General features: G+C 39.3%; 1 protein-coding gene across 1 annotated transcript in view; it reads left to right on the plus strand.

The window, feature by feature from the left end:
* The first annotated feature begins 743 nt into the window (after positions 1–743).
* LOC139736854 (protein broad-minded-like) overlaps positions 744–19,604 on the plus strand; it is a 29,468-nt gene continuing 10,607 nt past the window's right edge. Inside the window, exons 1-19 of the mRNA XM_071647520.1 lie at positions 744–892; positions 2,908–3,063; positions 3,592–3,796; positions 5,636–5,836; positions 6,593–6,671; positions 7,245–7,351; positions 7,988–8,049; positions 8,677–8,809; positions 9,172–9,228; positions 9,822–9,924; positions 10,465–10,602; positions 10,793–10,873; positions 11,991–12,133; positions 12,660–12,778; positions 13,530–13,731; positions 14,559–14,699; positions 15,373–15,453; positions 18,242–18,329; positions 18,876–18,994. Of these exons, the coding sequence (XP_071503621.1) occupies positions 744–892; positions 2,908–3,063; positions 3,592–3,796; positions 5,636–5,836; positions 6,593–6,671; positions 7,245–7,351; positions 7,988–8,049; positions 8,677–8,809; positions 9,172–9,228; positions 9,822–9,924; positions 10,465–10,602; positions 10,793–10,873; positions 11,991–12,133; positions 12,660–12,778; positions 13,530–13,731; positions 14,559–14,699; positions 15,373–15,453; positions 18,242–18,329; positions 18,876–18,994 (2,364 nt within the window). The remainder of the gene's footprint in view (positions 893–2,907; positions 3,064–3,591; positions 3,797–5,635; positions 5,837–6,592; positions 6,672–7,244; positions 7,352–7,987; positions 8,050–8,676; positions 8,810–9,171; positions 9,229–9,821; positions 9,925–10,464; positions 10,603–10,792; positions 10,874–11,990; positions 12,134–12,659; positions 12,779–13,529; positions 13,732–14,558; positions 14,700–15,372; positions 15,454–18,241; positions 18,330–18,875; positions 18,995–19,604) is intronic.

The raw sequence follows: 19,604 nt of genomic DNA on the forward strand, positions 1-19,604 counted from the left end.
GGGTTTCTACATAAGAAATTCCATCCCTCCATTTACTTGCGAGATACGGACATTTTATGTCATGAACTGTTTGTTGTATCTCGAAATGTAGTTATACCAGGTATTGTCTCCTTGAATACTTCCTAGTAGGCCTAGAGATTAGAGTTTTTACCAGAGCAATATGCATCAATGGAGATACACTGTGTAATCTTTTTATACATCTAGGTTAATCTGGTAGACCTCATTGGAGCTATTCTATTCTATATTTTACATTTTTATTGCTCATTATCTTGACCTTACCACTCTTTCTTTCCACCTTAACTTTTAATCCTTGGAACATTTTTGTCCATTATCTCTCATTCATTCTTCCCGCCAGCCTTTTTCTTTTTTTTTTCCCATCCTGACTCTTGACTTTGCAGTCATGTCTTTTTCAAACGATCTTTGTCTGTCTACCTTGGTCCCTATAAACACAATTTAGCAATCATTTCTTTACATTTAGATTGAAGGACACGCTGAAAGAAATTAAATCTCTATTTCATAATGATGAGGCCAAATATCACCAGATCAACATTTGTTTTACCTCTCGTTGTGAAGTAAAGGACCCTACACTGCAGTACTATGACTGTTGTATTTCATGTTTGCTAAGTACTATCTCCATGACTCTCCTTTCAGTTATCTCAAGTGCTGGATGATATCTCATGCAGTCCTTCCGCATGAGTGCCTGTGTTTCTCGAGCCTCATAGCTCCCGCCACTCGATCCCGCAATGGCCGACCTGGACGCAGACGTCGATCTCCTGCCCAGTGTAAGGCAGCTGATCTCCAGCGTCTCTGCCTCCATCCAGGGTTCGGAGTCCCTGGCTGCTGCGGAGGACATGATGGTGCACCTGGAAGGCACGGATGAGAACTTCCACAGGTGAGATGGCCACGAGGGTCACGACTCTGGTCTCGGTAGGAATGAATTTAAAATGCGGATGATAAAAGATCAAAATGAAATAACTAGAATAGTGATGTGATACCAAAGAGATCTGCTCGGTTGGATTTTACATATTATATTGTTAAAATGTATGTTTACAGTGCACTCCCGTTATAACGAAATGCTTGGGACCGGCAGTTTTCTTTCGTTATAACGAAATTTCGTTATAACCGAACAAATACAATATATAACGAAAACAAGGAAACAACGTATATAATTATATCATATTCTGTTTGCTGAATACTCATACACTGGAAAGCTATGTGAAATGTGATGGGATAACTGTATTACAATAATAAACGCAAGTTCCCCTCAGAAACTGTGCGTGACTCAAGGAGCGAACACACAGTGGTGTGAAGCGTTCACCCATGCAGAGACGCTATAAATGCTTATTCCGCTACATATTTTCGAAAGCAATTCGCATTTCGTTATAACGGAGCACATTTCTTTTGTTTTTCTTTGGCTGTGGCGCTCGGAAAAGACTTCGTTATAACGGAAATTTCGCTATAACCGTGTTCGTTATAAGCGAATTTTGTACCATAGACTTTAATTGTGATAATTTTGGGACCAGAAGATTTACTTCGTTATAACGAAATTTCGTTATAACCGTGTTCGTTGTAACGGGGGTGCACTGTGATATACATTATGAATATGCAACAATAAAACTGATCGTTTGAGAATCTACGAATGGCAAGGAAGTATACTAGTAGTCTGCCTTGCCTAAGCAAGACCCCTCACAAGTCGAGAAATTGCCTATTTTGTAAGGTAGTATTCACATAAGAAGGATTTTCCCTGGTCCTTATGGATTCAAGATAGATTGGGTTTACAATCAATCTACAGTTGAACCTCTCGTATCCGGACAAGTCGGGACCGGGGCTCATCCGGATAAGGGATTTGGCCGGATACGGGAGACTCAATGCTTTATACATATACATACAGGTGTAATATACATACACATGTACAGTAGCCCATTGTAGTACCACATGTAGTAATGTGCATACTGCAACCTTTTCATTGTTACACTCAGTAACAGACCCCAAAATAGAGGTTCGTGTTTGCAAGAATGAAATCATTTTCTTTTATAAATTCTTGGGATTATTTACCTAAATAACTATTAAAGGACAAGTTCACCTTCATAGACATGTGGGTTGAGTGAATGCAGCAATATTAGTAGAACACATCAGTGAGAGTTTGAGCAAAATCGGACAATCCGTTAAAAAGTTATGAATTTTTGAAGTTTCTGCTCAGTCACGGCTGGATGAAAAGACTACTATAGCTGGTGATGTCACGTGAGTACAACGATATAAAGAAAGAATAAAGAAAATTCAACATATTTCCATTTTTCTCACGTAACAAAAGAACACTTGACTTCTCTCTTTCAGAAGGCAGGGGGAATAATATTACCCTTAACATACGTCAGTAGCAAGTTGAAGAAATGTGCACTTTATTCAAAAAGTAAAGTTTTGTGAAATTCTCTTGTTATTTTCCTTATATAGTTGTACGCATGTGACATCATACACTGTAGTAGTCTCCTGTTCCAGCCGTGACTGCGCAGATACTTAAAATATTCGTAACTTTTGAACGGATTGTCCAATTTTCCTCAAACTTTCACTGGCTTATGTATATGAAGGTGGACTTGTCCTTTAAGAAATGTATCAAGTATATGTAATTCATGTGTGCTTGTGTAGGAGTTCTCAAGGAGTTGGGAATCCCCCTTTCCTCCTGTAATTATTAAAAAAAAAATCACGGCGAGATTGCGTCCGTATGATAGAGAGATCCGGATAAAGAGAGGCCGGATAAGAGAGGTTCAACTGTATCTCATCTACAAATATGTAATACGTGTTGGCACCTTGGCCATATGGAGTGAAGAAAAAAAATCATGACGCTGTTATATTAGTGCACTGTTTATTTCGTTTTCACATCCAATTGCTTCTACACTTTTCTCTTCAAATTAGGTATGAACTAGTGAAGTACATCAAGGGGCGCATCGATGAGGTCCTCGGCCCCCTGATCGAGGAGGAAATTGAGAGGAGGAACCTAGACATGCCAAACAGAGCAACGGAGGAAGCGGCCGTTGGAGCAGTCACTGAGAAGGTCATCAATGACCCAGCGTAAGTCAGGCCTCATCAGCAGTTGATTTTTTATCTATTTATTTTTATTTTATTTGTTTATTTATTTATTTTTATTTTATTTTATTTTATTTTTTTTTTTTTGGGGGGGGGGGGGGAGGGAAGGGTTGTACAGTGCAAGCAGGGAACCCTCTTGAGATTCACAGCAGTAGAGCAAAATTGGTATTTCCCCCTGAGGCTGCCTGTATGCAGGAAGAAGTAAGAGCAGTCATTTCCACTCAAGAGTATGGAAAGGGCTTGTAAGTTGACTACTGTAAAAGCGGACATTTTTGCGCAAGTGATTTTTTTTTGCACTCGGCCAAGTAAGATGAATTTTGTCTGCAGAATCAAAATATACAGTAGCATAGTTGTATTTCACAAAACATGAAAAATTTGCATGCTTTTATTTTATTTCATGCCTTTCATTTAAAAAAAAATCATAGGTATCATTGCACTGTAACAAAATGGGATGTTCTTAGGGGTTTCATGATACGTGGCAGCACAAGCCTCTATTCAAATTTGTGTTCACAGGTGCGCGGAAATGATGCACATGCTGAAGATCAGTACGCGCAGTGCCGTGGAGCGCCTGATCCAGGCCTACGACGATGACCAGCGCCAGAGGACTACCAGCCGCGGCCCCCTCTCTCACAGCTACTCCTACCCCCAGCGGACTACCCACAGCCTGAACCACTCCAGTGGTGACGATGAGTCTTCTTTGGACTCCTCTTTCAACCAGGTTTGTCGGGCAGTGTTCCTTCCTCCCCCTTATCATTTCATGTGTCTTTTAGTATAATTTTGAACTTTATTTTCAAATCTGTTAATTATGTTTGTTTAACCATGTATGCTGTTTGAGTCATGAAGATTTCCCATTTAATGGAAAATAGATATATAAAATGAAATGAAATGAATAAAAATGATGCAATGTCTATTTAGAAAAAAACCAGAATGAATACTAGTATGCTACATGCAGCGCAGAATTTCATGTTCATCATGTATGATAAATATTTAGAAACTCATCAATGAGAACGGAACTTTTGCGTTTGGATTGCAACAGTAACATTCTTCAAAGCCCTAATGAATTTGGATGAAGCATCTCTGTATTTATACCCCCGCCACACATAGTGTGAAGGGGGTATATAGAAATCACCGTGATGTTGGTCGGGCGGGCGGTCGGTCGGTCGGTCGGTCTGTTGCAAAATCTTGCGTCGCGAACTCCTCCTACAGTTTTGAAGCAATTTAAATGAAACTTAGGGTAAATGATGATATTGAGGTATCGATGTGCAAGACGTGTTTTTTGTGTTTGTCGGACAATGTGTTGCCATGGTAACCATAATTTTACCAAAACCTTGTGGACTGAATAACTTCCATAGTATTTAAGCAATCAATTTCAAAATGGTATCTACAACTTGTATGATGATCTATAGGTGTAGTTATGCAAGACACTCTTTGTGTTTGTACTGGACAAAGCATTGCCATGGTAACCGCATGTTTTCTTCGAAATCTTGTGGAGTGAACAACTTCCACGGTTTTGAAGCAATTGAAATCAAATTTGGTGGGCATTATGGCCTTGAGGCATAGATGTGGAACACATAATTTTTGTGTTTGTCGGACAAAGCGTTGCCATGGTAACCATAATTTTACCAAAATCTTGTGGATTGAATAACTTCCACATCATTCAAGCAATTCAGGTCAAATTTAGTATGTATGATGATCGGGAGGTATAGTTATGCAAGACACCAATGTGTTAATAAAAGAAAAATGTGTTGCCATGGTAACCACTCATTTTTTGTATCAAATTGGACCATTTAATCTATGAAGGTGAAATTTGGTGTGAATGATGCTCTTTAAGTGTAGTTTCGCAAAATGTCCTTTGTATTTGTATTGGACAACGTGTTGCCATGGTAACCGCATTTTTTTTTTTAAAATCCTGTGGAGTGAACTTCTTCCACAGTTTTCAAGCAATTGAAACCAAATTTGGTAGGCATTATGGCCCTGAGGTATAGATGTAGAACACATAATTTTTGTGTTTGTCACACAAACTGTTGCCATGGTAACCACAATTTTACCAAAACCTTGCAGATCGAATAACTTTTCCATCATTCAAGCAATCAAAGTCAGATTTAGTATGTATCATGATCTAGAAGTGTAGTTTTGCAAGACACCAATGTGTTAGTTTAAGGAAAATGTGTTGCCAAATGTGTTGCCATGGTAACCACTCATTTTTGTATCAAAATAAACCATTCAAGCTATGAAGGTCAAATTTGGTATGTATGATGGTCTTTAAGTGTAGTGATGCTGGGGGAAAGCATGCTTCCATTTGCTGTAAGTTTTATACTCAGTGTCAACTCTGTAATTGTACAGTAGTAAACTAAAATTATTCTGTTTTCAATTCGACAAATGCACAAACTTGGTATTAACGTTATTGCCCTCATGACATCACATACTATAAAGCAACACTGGAGCGGGGGTATTAATCACCTTCAGTGATAATTCTAGTTTGCTTCTGTCATGTCTATTTCATTTGATAACACCCTTTATTGTTGTTTTTCTTGCACGTGTCATCAATATCTCCCAGAGTTCATTCATGTTTATGAACCAAGAGGAGTTCACATCCATCACGGAGAGCTTGGATACCAGTCAGCCCATCCAGCGCCGCCGCGACGCCCTCCACACCCTGCTGCAGGTCCCACCCTCCGACATCCTGGCCTGCGAGAACTGGGGCAGGCTGAAGGCCGGCCTGGTGGCCGCTCTGGCTGACTCTGACGAAAAGTTATCAGTGAGTGCAGTCCACCTCCCCCCCCCCCCCCCCACATGTGACTGTTCATTTCTCCCTCTCCTATATTTGCAATTATTCAGCTGTTGCATTTCATCTTGTCATATACTCCCTTGTGTGCAGGTTACCCAGACATGTCTTGAATAGAGCTAACAGTTAGATTTTTGAACTGATCACGTGCATTAGGCAACGCTTGAGTAATGATGCTACTTTTAGTGACAGTAGCAGCTGTAGCATTAGTAGAATTACTACTACTACTACTACTACTACTACTACTACTGCTTCCGACAATGATAGTGCTGATTATGATTATCGTTGTCATCATTGTCAGTGTTGTTGATGTCATTACAATGAGGATGACGCATATTTTGTGTTTCAATATTTATGTGTATAGGAGAATACACGAGAATATTGACAATACATGTAATGATGTATTAGTGATCGACATTGTTCCAATTTCTGTTGAAATATTTCAGTACTGTATAGGCTGTTATTTTTGCGAATGAGGAAATAACAGACATTTTTGCGAGATGTTGTTTTCGCGAATTGACACATGCTGTCGTATAAAGGGCACTGTTATCCTAGTGCATGGCGACACTTTGGCGTGTTGTTATTCGCGGTGCAACACTGATTCACGAAATTGCCGAAAATTAAACCCTCGCAAAAATAACAACTTACAGTACTTGGGGCAGTTTGTTGTACAGACTTAGATAAAAAAAAAAAAAAAAATGAATACAGCTCTTTGTTTTTTTATGATAGGAAAGCAGTCTCCGTTTCCATGCCAGGATGTTTAGCTCCAGTTCCCACAATGTCATGAGAGAGATGTACACAAACCTTGGTAAGTTGCTGTGTGTACTGTACATGTATGTGCATGTATGTGTGTGAATTTTATTCTCAAAATTCTTCTGTGGAGTACTGTTGCACTAAACCGAGTAATAAACAGGGGCCAAGGAAAATTTTCAGGGGGGGGGGGGGGGGGGGGGAGGCTATGGGATCAGGGGAGGTCAAGGTCAATGTCAATGGTTACCCCCCCCTCCCACACACACACACCCCACACACACACACACACACACACACACACACACACACACACCCCACACCTCACCCCCAGACAGGAAGAATCTAAGAATGGAATCTATGGAAATCCACATGGGTACTTTTTTCTTTGTTCTTTCTTTTTTTTTGGGGGGGGGGGGGGGGGGGGGGGCTGATGAGACAAAAATTTGGGGGCTGCTTTCGTTCCTTTTTCTGTCCTTTTGTTTCTCACTTTTTTACTTCTTATGTACTTCCTGTCTTCCTCTCCTTTCTTTTCCTCTTTCTTTGTTTCTTTGTTTCTCTCTTTCTTTCATTCTTTTTTATTTGATTATTTCTCTAATACTGATGAATATTTGTGTATGTTACTTCATTTCAGTGGACCACCTCAGCAATGAGTTCGTAGTGATGGGAAGCAAAGGTGGAATGCCGTTGCATCATGGGATAGACGCCACACATCACGCCACCCAGAAGCTTTTAAAGAAGGTTGGTAGAATATCTGGGACTAAGATCAAGGGGTCATTCCCACTGAGTATGAATATTTGGAGGAAGACAGATTTCTCTGGAATGTTTCTGTTTAAATGTGGGTTTGGGAAAAGGCAGTATATAGCAGGTTGGCTTTGTGATGAATATTGGCCAGATAGTGGCAACAGAATGATATGATTTATGATATGAAAGAAAATGATTCGTTGCGTATGGGACAGAGGACTATTTAAATGCTGTCTAGGTGAAATTTCAACACCACAGACAGTCATATCATGGGGATTTCACTGCACAATGGTGGTATTGATGAAAAAGTACAACAATACAATATTTTGTAACAAATATGTATGAGTATGAGAATATCAGTGTATCATACTGAGGTGCATCATATCATATTTCACATGTCAGTGAAATGTTCATAAACTTCCAGTTTGTTACTTACCTGCATTTAAAATAAGATTTTTTATTTTCTTATGTCATGATGCCAAATAAATTCTGTTTAAAACAAAGGACGTCGTTATGCTAGATGAAATTGGCTTCCCTTTCCTGGCTGCAGACTGTATACCATTGTGCTACATTCCTGGAAAATCCACCTTGGCAGAAATTCTCATTATTTTTGTGTGTTCGTTTTTGTCACAGTTTCGCCTCATGAATGAGTTTCAGCTTGAAGTGCCAAAGTATTGGATCAGATTCCCAGACAAGTGAGTAATGTGGGTTTTGTTGTCTATTTTATCTTTTTAGTTTGTAGTACCCTTCCATGGAATTATTTTCTTGTTTTGTGATATAGGTTCAACTTTCGAGGACAAAAGATCACTCTGTCTTTGTCAGCAAACTGTATGACATGTTACATTCTGTTGAAGAGCATCACCCACAAAGAATATGTGGTCATCTTGAAGAGGAAGCATTCCATTTCACATCCTTTCAAAGGATGAGGTTTATATGGAACATTTGACCACACACTGTACGTTACAGGCATATTTCATTTACCATTTCAGTATCACTTTTGTTTCATTGAATCACTATGTATCTCTCCTTTTCCTCTGCCAATGAAGCCAAACTAATTAGGCCATTCCTTTGAAGTGCTTATTCATCACTTTGGTGAAGAAAAAAAAATTCCATTAAAAAAAAAATTGGTACATCTCTTTTTTAACTTCATTAATGTAGCCCTCCTCCCCCCCCCCCCCCTCAACTTAGCTTATGCAGATGCTTGATATGCTTGAGACTTGTTGAGTGCTAACCCTCGGGAGCCAGCCTATGTGGCACTAAAATAATAGAAATGTCCTTCTTCTCCCCCCCCCCCCCCCCCCATCACATTTATGTAAATCTAGGTTTATTCAGGACCTGACTGAAAGTACACTCAACTTGCTGGTCCAGAAGCCCCACCCACAGGCAGAGTGTCTCACTCCAATGTGTTTCATGGCCCTGCTGGATCCCAAAGCTCTCTGGTTCAAAAAGTGGATGGTAAGTCACATAAATGAAAACAATCAAGGTTTGGATCATTTGAAGACAGAATGAGTTCCTTGTTGAAGGAGCTTGTTATAATGTGACAATGGTCTGATCAAGAAAGATTTAAAAAATAGTAACATTTTACATTTCATCTCTTGTTTTCATTTTTAAGTAGACATCATATCCTCATTGTGTAGTAAACTTTTTATATTTTCAAACAGTGCACAAAGGTAAAGCGAGATTGAATTCAGTTTCTCCTGTAGTATGTAGCTGAAGTGACATTATTCTGTTGAGCACGGAGAATTCAAATTGTGCCCCATGCAAAAACGAAAATGTGTGTAAATTTATATGTGCTACACATCATCTTACCATTCCAGAATGCCCATTACAGTCGGACAGTTATCATTAGCCATCTGGAAGCTACAAACACTCTGGTAAGCTTTTGGAGAAACTCCCTAATTATATTTGTTCGTTTTTGCTTGTCTTTTCTTTTGGGTGTGTTTCTGTCTTGGAAATTTGGAACCAATTCACTTGCAATGTTCAAGCATGTTACCACATAAAAAGTAGTGGAGGAAAATGTATCTATTTCATGGTTGCATGCTGATCATATTGTGACAAATGAGTTGTCTGTTCTTCTTTCTCTTAGAATATTGACCATTTTGGAGAAGTTAGAGAACAAACAAAACAGGAGAGATGCATGGTTGTCAGATTAACTGTCTTGTAGAAAGCAGTATTTATGTAATATTTGTTTCAGAACACAAACTGCTGTGATTGTGGACACTTTTGCATGATCAAGTGTTTGCGCTGGGTCAATTTCAGTGAAATTTGCTTGCTCATAATTTTTTGAATGAGAATATTTCTGTACATCTTTCAATATACATTGTATCCCAAAGACATTTGCCTGCTGCTATCTTCCATGCTAGCTCAGCACAGTGCAATGTCTGTCCAATTCCTGAACCATGTAATAGTCCATGTTTGAAGTGACAAATGATCACCATTCCCCTTCTTTGACATGGTTTCCTGATAGCTGGCAGATTCAGTAGCCCAGTGCCTGGACTTTGTAGACTCACGGTCAGCCTGGCTGGACAGCATGGATGATTTGTCTGACAGGTTCAACATGAGCAGACTCGGTAGGTGGCCTTCCTCATTCTTTTTAACACATGCAGCTGTTGCTATGTGACCAATCACAAGTTTGTGAAAATGCGGCACAGCAGCAAGCAGATATTAGCCCTCACCCGAGGTATTAAGACTTAGCATGTTTGATCTATTGTATTGATGGTTAAGCACATGGCTACCCTAAGTAAAATTGAAAATGTAAAGTTTTGATGGTTGACTGTTCTGTTTTTGCTGTTGTCCACTAAAGGTGGAAAAGTATTTTCCTCCAGCAGTTTTACAAGAGTTGCATGGCTTTACATGTGAATGCAAAATGTGTTCCGACTCGCAAGAATTAACATTAGACATTACACATGACATGCCATTATCATTGATATTTCATGAAAATACTGTGTAAATTCATGATTTTTGTACTCATTCCTCAATAAACAAATCAATTAACAAAATGATAAAATGATAAATGAATTGATTGATCCATTCATCCATTAGTTCATTCATTCCTGGGATGTCACTTGTGTTATCATTACCCCTGTTTTTTTTTTTGTTTTTTTTTCCAGACACATCCCACAGGACCAAGTACACACAAAAGGAGCTGCAGTTCCTGGTCTTCATCAAAGCCCTGTCTATTCTATCCAGGCTCCTTGTCTACTGCCGGGGAAGACAGCTCTTTCCTATCTCAGTACGTGGAAAAGAAGGTCAGTGTGCCACTACAGACTGCTGAATTTTTGTCCATAAACATACACACACACACACACACACACACACACACACACACACTGATTATCCATGCTCTGCATTGGGAATTGAGATAAACAGTAAGTTCCTTGTTTCGTTTTGTGTATTGTCGTCTTTTATTATATTTGTTTTGTTTGTTTCTTGGTGTAGTGTCAGTGACAGACCTGGTGAGATCTCTGTTGCCGCTGGTAATCAAGAAGTCCTTCCAGGTCAACATGCCAACAGATACAGGTTGGTGGCCAGATACATTGGTGATCAAATGATGCATCAGTGATCAAATGATGTAATGGTGATCAAATGATGCATCATTGATCAAGTGATGTAATGGTGATAGAATGAGTCATTGATGATCAAATGATGCATCGGTGATGAAATGACACAATGGTGATTATGTGATGAATGATGATCAAATGATGCAATGAAGACCAAATAATGCATCTGTTATCAAGTGATGCAATGGTGATCAAAGGATGCATTGGTGATCAAATGATGCCTTGATGATGAAATGATGCATCTGTGACCAAGTGATGCAGTGGTGATCAAAGGATGCAATGGTGATCAAATAATGCAGTGATGAAAATGATGCATCGGTGATGAAATGACACAATGGTGATGAAGTAATGAATGATGATTGATGATGTAATAGAGATCAAATAATGCATCTATGATCGAGTGATACAATAATGATCAGTTGATGCACTGTTGATCAAATTGTATATTTGGGAACAAAGAATGCACTGGTGATCAAATGATGCATCTTTGATCAAAGGATGCAAAGGTGATCATTTCATGCAGTGGTGCAACTGGTGATCAAATTATGCAATGGTGATAACACGATGCATCTGTGGTCAAAGGATGCAATGGTGATCAAATTATACAGTGGTGATTGAATAATGCAGTAAAGTGACAACTAGTTTCAACCCAGGTTCAAGGCTTTGTTAGTATAAGCCATTTTTGTGCCTTTGTTTATTTGGGTTTTTAAACCATATTGAATGGTGCCATGGAAGTACACAAGAATTGTTTCTTTGGGTTTTGTAAGCCATAGTGAATGGTGCTATGTTAGTATGCGAGAACATGTCTCTGCTGTGCTCATATATCAAATTTTTCATGATGTATGGGAAGTATCCCTCTGAAATTCATTCATTTTATGGAAAATGAATACATATATCCAAATGCCTGTAGGGAGAAAGAAAAAAACCAACAACTTAACCTAGCAAATTTCCTCATGACCACAAATCAAAACAGTACAATATGTTGAAAGACTCATAAATGGAAGCTATGGATACTCTTTGCAGAGTGGGATAATGAGATGATAAACAGATGTGTTTGTGATGCCTCATCTTTCCAGGAGCTCCGAGTCCAGCCATGCTGGTGACCGAGATGCTAAAGATTATCAGCATGGACCGGGCAGCCTGTGTGGAGTGTCTCTGTAAGGACGACGTGGTGGACGACATCATCAAGCCGGTCAGGGACTGGCTCAACAAAGACAAGGTAGGTCAAAGGTCAACGGTTTGAACAGGTCTGAAGGAAGGAAGTACATGCCAGGTCAGAGGTCAGTTATGTAAACAACGTCATCCAAGTACTTTCAACACTTGCAAAGTCAGTAGTGGACTGAACTAGGACAAGATATGCAAGGGGCCAGCTGTGTGAAGGACAGTTTCGATATGACTTCTGTTAATGTCGGGTCATATATTTGCTTTGCAAAGTCAAAATATGTCAGAGGTCAACTTTATGTAGGACAATGGTGCAAATTTGCTTGTGGGGCATCTCCAAAATCCAAATATCAATTTGTATCATCAATGTCATAATGAGAGAGGGATTACACTTGTAAACTTGTGACCACAGCTATGTAATATTTAGCTCTCGCTAAAAATAAAGGTAGAGTCCTAATTATTGTTAGAGGAGTTGTGAATGATAGACCAAAAAGTGGCACTTTTATATTGCATACTTGTCTTCATGTAAAAGAGATCAATATCTAATCCATATCATTCCTCTTCTCCTCTATATCCCATCCCAGCCATCCACTGACCTAACCATGCTGTGTGTGGCAGAGATCCTGTCAGCCATAGCCAGCTGGGAAAAGGGAACACGACTCCTGCTGTATGGGGAGAATGGGAACAGCTTCCAGCACAATCCGTAAGTTGTGCATTGAGGAGTGATCAGAAGGTGGATCTCGTTTCTCATGTGTTTCTCTGATGCTTCTTCAGCTTGGCAACATCACCACCATTATCTTTGTTATCATCATCCCACTCTTGCTGTTATGCTCTTCTCCTTCCTCCTCCTCCTCCTCCTCCTTGTCATTATCCTCAGAAGCAGCAGCAGCAGCAACATCTTCATTTTCATCATCTTCATGCTCCTCTTCATCATCATCATCATCATCATCGTCATCATCATCGACATTATCATCCTCATCATCATAGTTGTCATTGATATCCATATTCAAGAGTGTAGGATGAACACACATTGCTGCTCACAAGTATGTGGTAACGTACTGTCATTGTTGCAGCACACTTGTGGAAACAAGATGGGATGGTTGCGCATTTCTGTCCACCAAGGTCTAAGCCGTTTTATGAAGAAAATAGTTAATGCAGGTCACTTACTTACAAAAACTGCCTACTGCATGACAGCCAATCAATATGACTTTTCCATTGCTGTAAATCTGTCTTTAGGTACAAGAAGAGCAGGTCATATATGTACCAAAAAAAAAAATGATACTCTGTAAATTTGAAATTTCCTTGTCATTTGACTTCATAGACAGTTGTGGTAGAAATGATAACTTTCAGCTTACAACTGTTTCAGCAAATGCCATTGATAAATAGGATTATTTGTGAAGTATGTCATGAGGCTGAAGACTCACCTGATGTGAACGATGCTACACCTTTCCCAGGTCCGCCGCCGTTCACATCATCACCGAGTTTTGCAAGCGGGCCCTGGACCAGCCGATAGCCACAGAGTTCCTGACCCAGCCGTCCCGTCCAGTGACGGGCGTGTTCCTCTATGTCTGTCGGCAGCTGTACAGCAACTCGGAGGGACTGCTGGTACTCCACCCTTATGGCCTGCATCACTCGGTAGCCAATGTCTGGAGAGAGGTCAGTCACATGACTACCTTACTACTTTTGCCCTCCCTTTGACCTTATCCGTAGCAAGCTGTGGCGTGTTCAACTTCACACAGCTCTTGATTCATAGAAATCCCAATTAAGTCTGCTTTAGGTTCAACTGGTCGGAAGGAAGGAAAATTGAGAAACAGGAAAAAGTGGACCAGGAGGTGATTGATGCCCAGACCCAGTGACAGTATTTCCCAAGATATAAAAAAAAAATAAAAATAAAGAATAAATAAATAAATATATATATATATATATATATATATATATATATATATATATACTCCTAGGTGGGTCATTTGGAAGACATTTCCATTTGTTTTATATGCAAATTTTAAAATACATGTTCAATGGCAATTTACGCAATGGAGACACGAAAATTGTCTCCTTAATGACCAGTTGTCTCCCTAATGAAGACACTTCCCCCCAATATGTCTCCCTAAGGTGCCAACTAGGGATATATATATATATATATATATATATATATATATATATATATATATATATTTCACTTAGTAGATTGAATAGGTTATCATCAACTATTATCAACAGAAGTGTTGGACTGAATTATCACTTGCAAGGCTTACCAAGAACTGTCATTGACAAGAAGATATCATATGAACAGAAAGTAAGTCTGTGAGATGTCATGCCACATAGAAAAAAAAGACAACAACAAAAACAGAAAGAAATATGAGCCCCCTGCTCAAGATATCCCATGCAATGCTTTATGTGTTGCAATGTCAAGACATCAATGTGTGACTTAATTTGCTGAAGCTTCTCTCCTTCATTCTCCACCTTTGGTCATCTTCCCACAGGCCAGTCGAGAGGTGGAACTTGGAGCCACACCCATCATGGAGGACTCTGAGGTGACGGCGGAAAACATGGCCGCCCGGGATGCCTTCATGTGGGAGCAGAACCTCTTGGACAATCTCCTCAACTTTGCTGGCACGGCAAAGGTTAGTTATAGGAACCCTCAGCAAAACACATAGAAAACAAACAAACACACAAACACAGATCTCTACTTCCCTTTCCCTCCCTTCACTCTCCCCCTCCTCCTCCTCCCCCTCAACTCTTCCTTCCCCCTCCCTCTCCCACTCTCCCCTCTCCTACCTCTACCTTCTCTCCCACCTCCCCCACCCCTCCCACTACCCCTCCCAATCCCACTACCCTCCCCCTCCCCCTCCCTATCAGCTTCCAATCTCCCTTTCCCCACTGTGATCATTGTCCTATGCTCTTTTCTTTTTGCCTTACAATTTCCATGCCACATTCCACTGCTCATTAAGTTTGCGAGGGCAGCGTTTCAATGTATTTCATTAGTCAGTGCGTAAGTGCACATGATTTTACCTCTAGTGTGAGATACCAGATGGGCTGGTGCTGTTTCTTTAATTCATGCCAACATAACAATAAGTGTACTATTTTCTGTTTATCCGGTACTTCATCACACTCTATAACACTTAGAGAATTTTTTATCAAAATTTTTCTTCTTTTGGCTGCCATGGTGATCACACAGTTGAACAATTCTCGTACATGTTTTTCATGTATCCAATTATCGCTCCATCGATATTCAGAGTATGATTCAAAGCTGTCGTTTTAAATGATGTAACCTCAAGTCTCTTGACTGCTTTGTAGGGCATGCTGCTCCTTCAACAGACAGGAGTAATCAATGAGTGCGTTGCCTACATGTACGGCAGGTACACCAAGAAACTTCAGGTAAGAACCACCTTTGTCGCACACTGTATAATCACTTGTTCTGTCATAGTTCTTGTAGTGCCCCTTGCTTGTCAATATGGTTTCTCATCTTCTGAGAACTGATTGTCATTACTTATACCGGGTGTCCCAAAAAAAGCGGAACGGTGGATTTTCAGTACCTTGCGTTTTAAAAGTGATATATTTTTTGACATCATTAGAAAGAGCATCTTCCGCAGAAGACTATGATACCAAAATCATTAAATTTGGTTCAGTATTTTTATGCCTCCGCCACGAAGTGGTGCCGGAGGCATTATGTTTTCGGGTTGTCCGTCCGTCCGTCCTTCCGTCCGTCCGTCCTTCCGTCCGTCCGTCCGTCCGTCCGTCCGTCCGTCCGTCCGTCCTTCCGTCCGTCCGTAATGAATTTTGTGGACAAGGTAACTATCAAAACCTGTTGAGGTATCCTAATGAAACTTGGCATGTATGTATATTAGGGGGTGAAGTTGTGCCTATCAACTTTTGGGTGCACATGCTCAAGGTCAAAGGTCAAAAGGTCAAGGTCAAATACATAAAATTTCACTATTTCCACCATATCTATTGAATGTCTGAAGATATTTTCTTGAAACTTAGTGTATACATGTATTACCCGATTAAGATTCTCTGGTGAAAGTTTGGGTCATGATGTCAAAGGTCAAAGGTCAAAAGGTCAGGGTCAAATACATCAAATTTCACTATTTCCACCATATCTATTGAATGCCTGAAGATATTTTCTTGAAACTTAGTTTATACATGTATTACCCAATTGAGATTCTCTGGTGAAAGTTTGGGTCATGAGGTCAAAGGTCAAAGGTCAAAAGGTCAGGGTCAAATACATAAAATTTCACTATTTCCACCATATCTATTGAATGCCTGAAGATATTTTCTTGAAACTTAGTGTATACATGTATTACCCAATTAAGATTCTCTGGTGAAAGTTTGGGTCATGAGGTCAAAGGTCAAAGGTCAAAAGGTCAAGTAAGCATATTAAAACTTCTTTTTTTTCTCCGTACCTTGGAAAATTGTTCAAGGTATCTTTATGGAATATAGTATATACATGTACTGACTGGAAGTGATTATCTAGAGAATGTAGAGTTCATGGGGTCAAAGGTCAGGGGTCAAAGGTCAAGTGCAACACTTCAAAATTTTACTATTTCCTTCATATTTATGCAATGCCAGCAGGGTTATTTTTTTTTTAACACTTGGTGTATGCATGTGTATTAACCTAATAGAAATTCTCTTGAAGTTGTTTTTTTTCTTCTTTTTTTGCCTCAAAGGTCAAAAGGTCAAAGATCAAGTGAAAGCGCTGAACTAACTTTTTCCTCCATATCTCGGAAGTGGCTCAAGTTATCTTGAAACTTAGTACATATTATGTATGTTCTACCTGAAAGTGATTATCTTATGAATTTTAGGGTCAAGGGCCAGATGAAAATGGTGACAATTTACTATTCAATTCAGAAATTGCACTTTTTCTCCACACCTGTACCTTGAAAATTACTCAATGCCTAAATGTATGAATGGGTCAAAGTCAAGTTAAAGTCCCTAAATCCCTAGATACATGCTCTCCTATTCATCCAATTAAACCTAGGTCAAGGAAGGTGAACATTCAACACATTTGTGACAAACTTGTCATTTCAATATTTTGCCAATTTTGTGAAAATGTAATCACACATTGTCCACATGTACTATCTAGACCTATTGGGAAAATCATGCATTATGGCGGAGGCATACCAGTCACCAGAGCGACATTTCTAGTTTATTCTACGCCAATTTCTGTAAATGCAGTCATTTTCAATTTTTTGCAACTTATGAGATAATAATTTGGGTGCGACACGCGTTCCATACGGTGAATTGTGTAAGCTCGTTGATCCATGTCAACAAAAGATAACGCTTTCATATTTGGAGCGCACACACACACAGACACACACACTGTTTTTTCCTGGCCCGTGCCCAATGTGAAAGCTGTATCTTTTGTTGACATGGATCACCGAGCTTACACAATATTCACCGTATGGATATCATAGTCTTTTGCGGAAGTTGCTCTTTCTAATGATGCCAAAAGATATATAACTTTCAGACCACAAGGTACTGAAAATCCACCGTTCCGCTTTTTTTTGGACACCCGGTATAGTACTGTATACGCCATATATCTTGCGAGTCTAAATTTTCACGAATTGGGAATTCCTGACGATTTTGCGAGTGGTTAAATTCGTGATCGTGGAGCCCTGTACTGAACGGAGAAGAGCACACACGTACATCACATTCACATCGGGATCAGAGTCAATATTTTTGCATGTCTTTAATTTCGCGAATAGCACCTGACTCGCGAAATTCGCGAACATAAAAACCTCGCAAAATATTCGGCGTATACAGTATCATGAAATATCCTGTGTTTATGCTATTATTCCAAGTGTGTTTGCAGTGTATGTTGGTCGAAATATATAACATCTGTTAATAGCCATTTATGAGATATCATAGAAAAGCAAGCATATTTTCATTATGCAATCAATGTGTATTACAATGAAAAAGCAATCTGTACTTACAAATTAAAAACATGCCCATGAGCAGTTTCTGAATATTAGAAGGATTAGCTATTTGTGTTGTAAGAATATAACTGTTAGATATACAGCAAAACTTGCAAGTGCAGTAAAATAAAAAGGAACAATTTTTTCATTTTTTCTGTATTTCCTTGTGGTGCTTGCAAGTAATATATTTCTTTGATCTCTCAACAAAGAATGATTATTTCTATCTATTGATTATGTATTGATATGTTCAGGTGAGCAAAATGGAAAAGTTTGGCTATGGTGCCATGGTAACCCAGGTTTCTGCCACCGCACCAGGAATGGTAGCCCTCCAGAGCTCTGGTGAGTCTCTTCAATGATGGAAATGATTTCTGGATAGCTCTAACTACTCGTGTGGTGTTTACTGCTGAATTTATGTCATATCATCAGCAATTTAGAATAAACGTGTGTGTCCTTCTTCTTCTTGTTCATTCTTTGATTTGTTTGTTTGTTTTCACTCTCTACACCAAAAAATAACAATTTTTGTAGGACTTTGGGCCTGGTTTGATAATGTTTGCTGACTGCTGGAAGTCACCTTGGTGAACCACAAGATGTTAGTCACAGTTTCATGCTACTCGGGGTGTGTTTGGGACGGAACACATTACTGTGTTTGTACCCAACACTTTGCAAGAAAATGAATGTGCTTGAGCTGGGATATTTGTCACACAAAGTAAAGTTAATCTTTAAAAATTAACAGTTTGAATTGAGCTACTATTTGCTTTATGAAATATTTGTATTGTAAGTTTTTTTAGTCCCTCTTGCAGAATCACTTTTTGGTATAATATTTTCAATGCCTTAACGATTCTCATGAGATGAAATAATAATAATGATGATTTTATCATATATCAGGTTTCATCAAGACTCTGGTCACTGAGATGTGGTCAGTCCTGGAGTGTGGGAAAGATGACCAGCCTGTTCTGAGACCCGGTCCCTATCCAACCCAACCCATTGACAGGGCCTCACACAAGGTACGTGTAAGTCTTTGGCCTTTGAGACTCCAGGGCAGCCTTTTGAGCTTAAAGGAAATCCAAACCCAAAGAGCAATGTGGATTAAGTGAAAACAGCAACATTATTAGAACACATCAGTGAAAGTTTGAGGAAAATCGGACAATTGATGCAAAAGTTATGAATTTTTAAAGTTTTGGGGGTGTTGGAAGTGCTGGATGAGGAGACTACCAGAGGTTATGACGTATGTGTGGACAACAATATAAAGGAAATTGCACAAAAATTCACTTTTCTAGCATTATGGAAAGAGGACTTGACTAACCGCTTTCAGAAAGCAGGGGAATAATTGCTACCCTTAACATATGTTAGTATCAAGTTGTTGGAATGTGTAATTTTCATGAAAAATAATTTGTGTGGAATTCCCTTTATATTTTCTTTATATTGTTGTCCACACATGACGCCATAACCTTTAGTAGTCTCCTCATCCAACGGTTCCAACACCAAAACTTTGAAAATTCAAAACTTTTGCATTGATTGTCCGATTTTCCTCAAACTTCCACTGATATGTTCTACTAATGTTGCTGCTTTCACTCAATCCACATGTCTCTTTAGGTTTGGGTTTCCTTTAAATGC

This window comes from Diadema antillarum, unplaced genomic scaffold (genome assembly GCF_040938485.1).
Source record: "Diadema antillarum isolate AM-2024a unplaced genomic scaffold, OU_Dant_1.0 scf00000028, whole genome shotgun sequence".
Taxonomy (NCBI): domain Eukaryota; kingdom Metazoa; phylum Echinodermata; class Echinoidea; order Diadematoida; family Diadematidae; genus Diadema; species Diadema antillarum.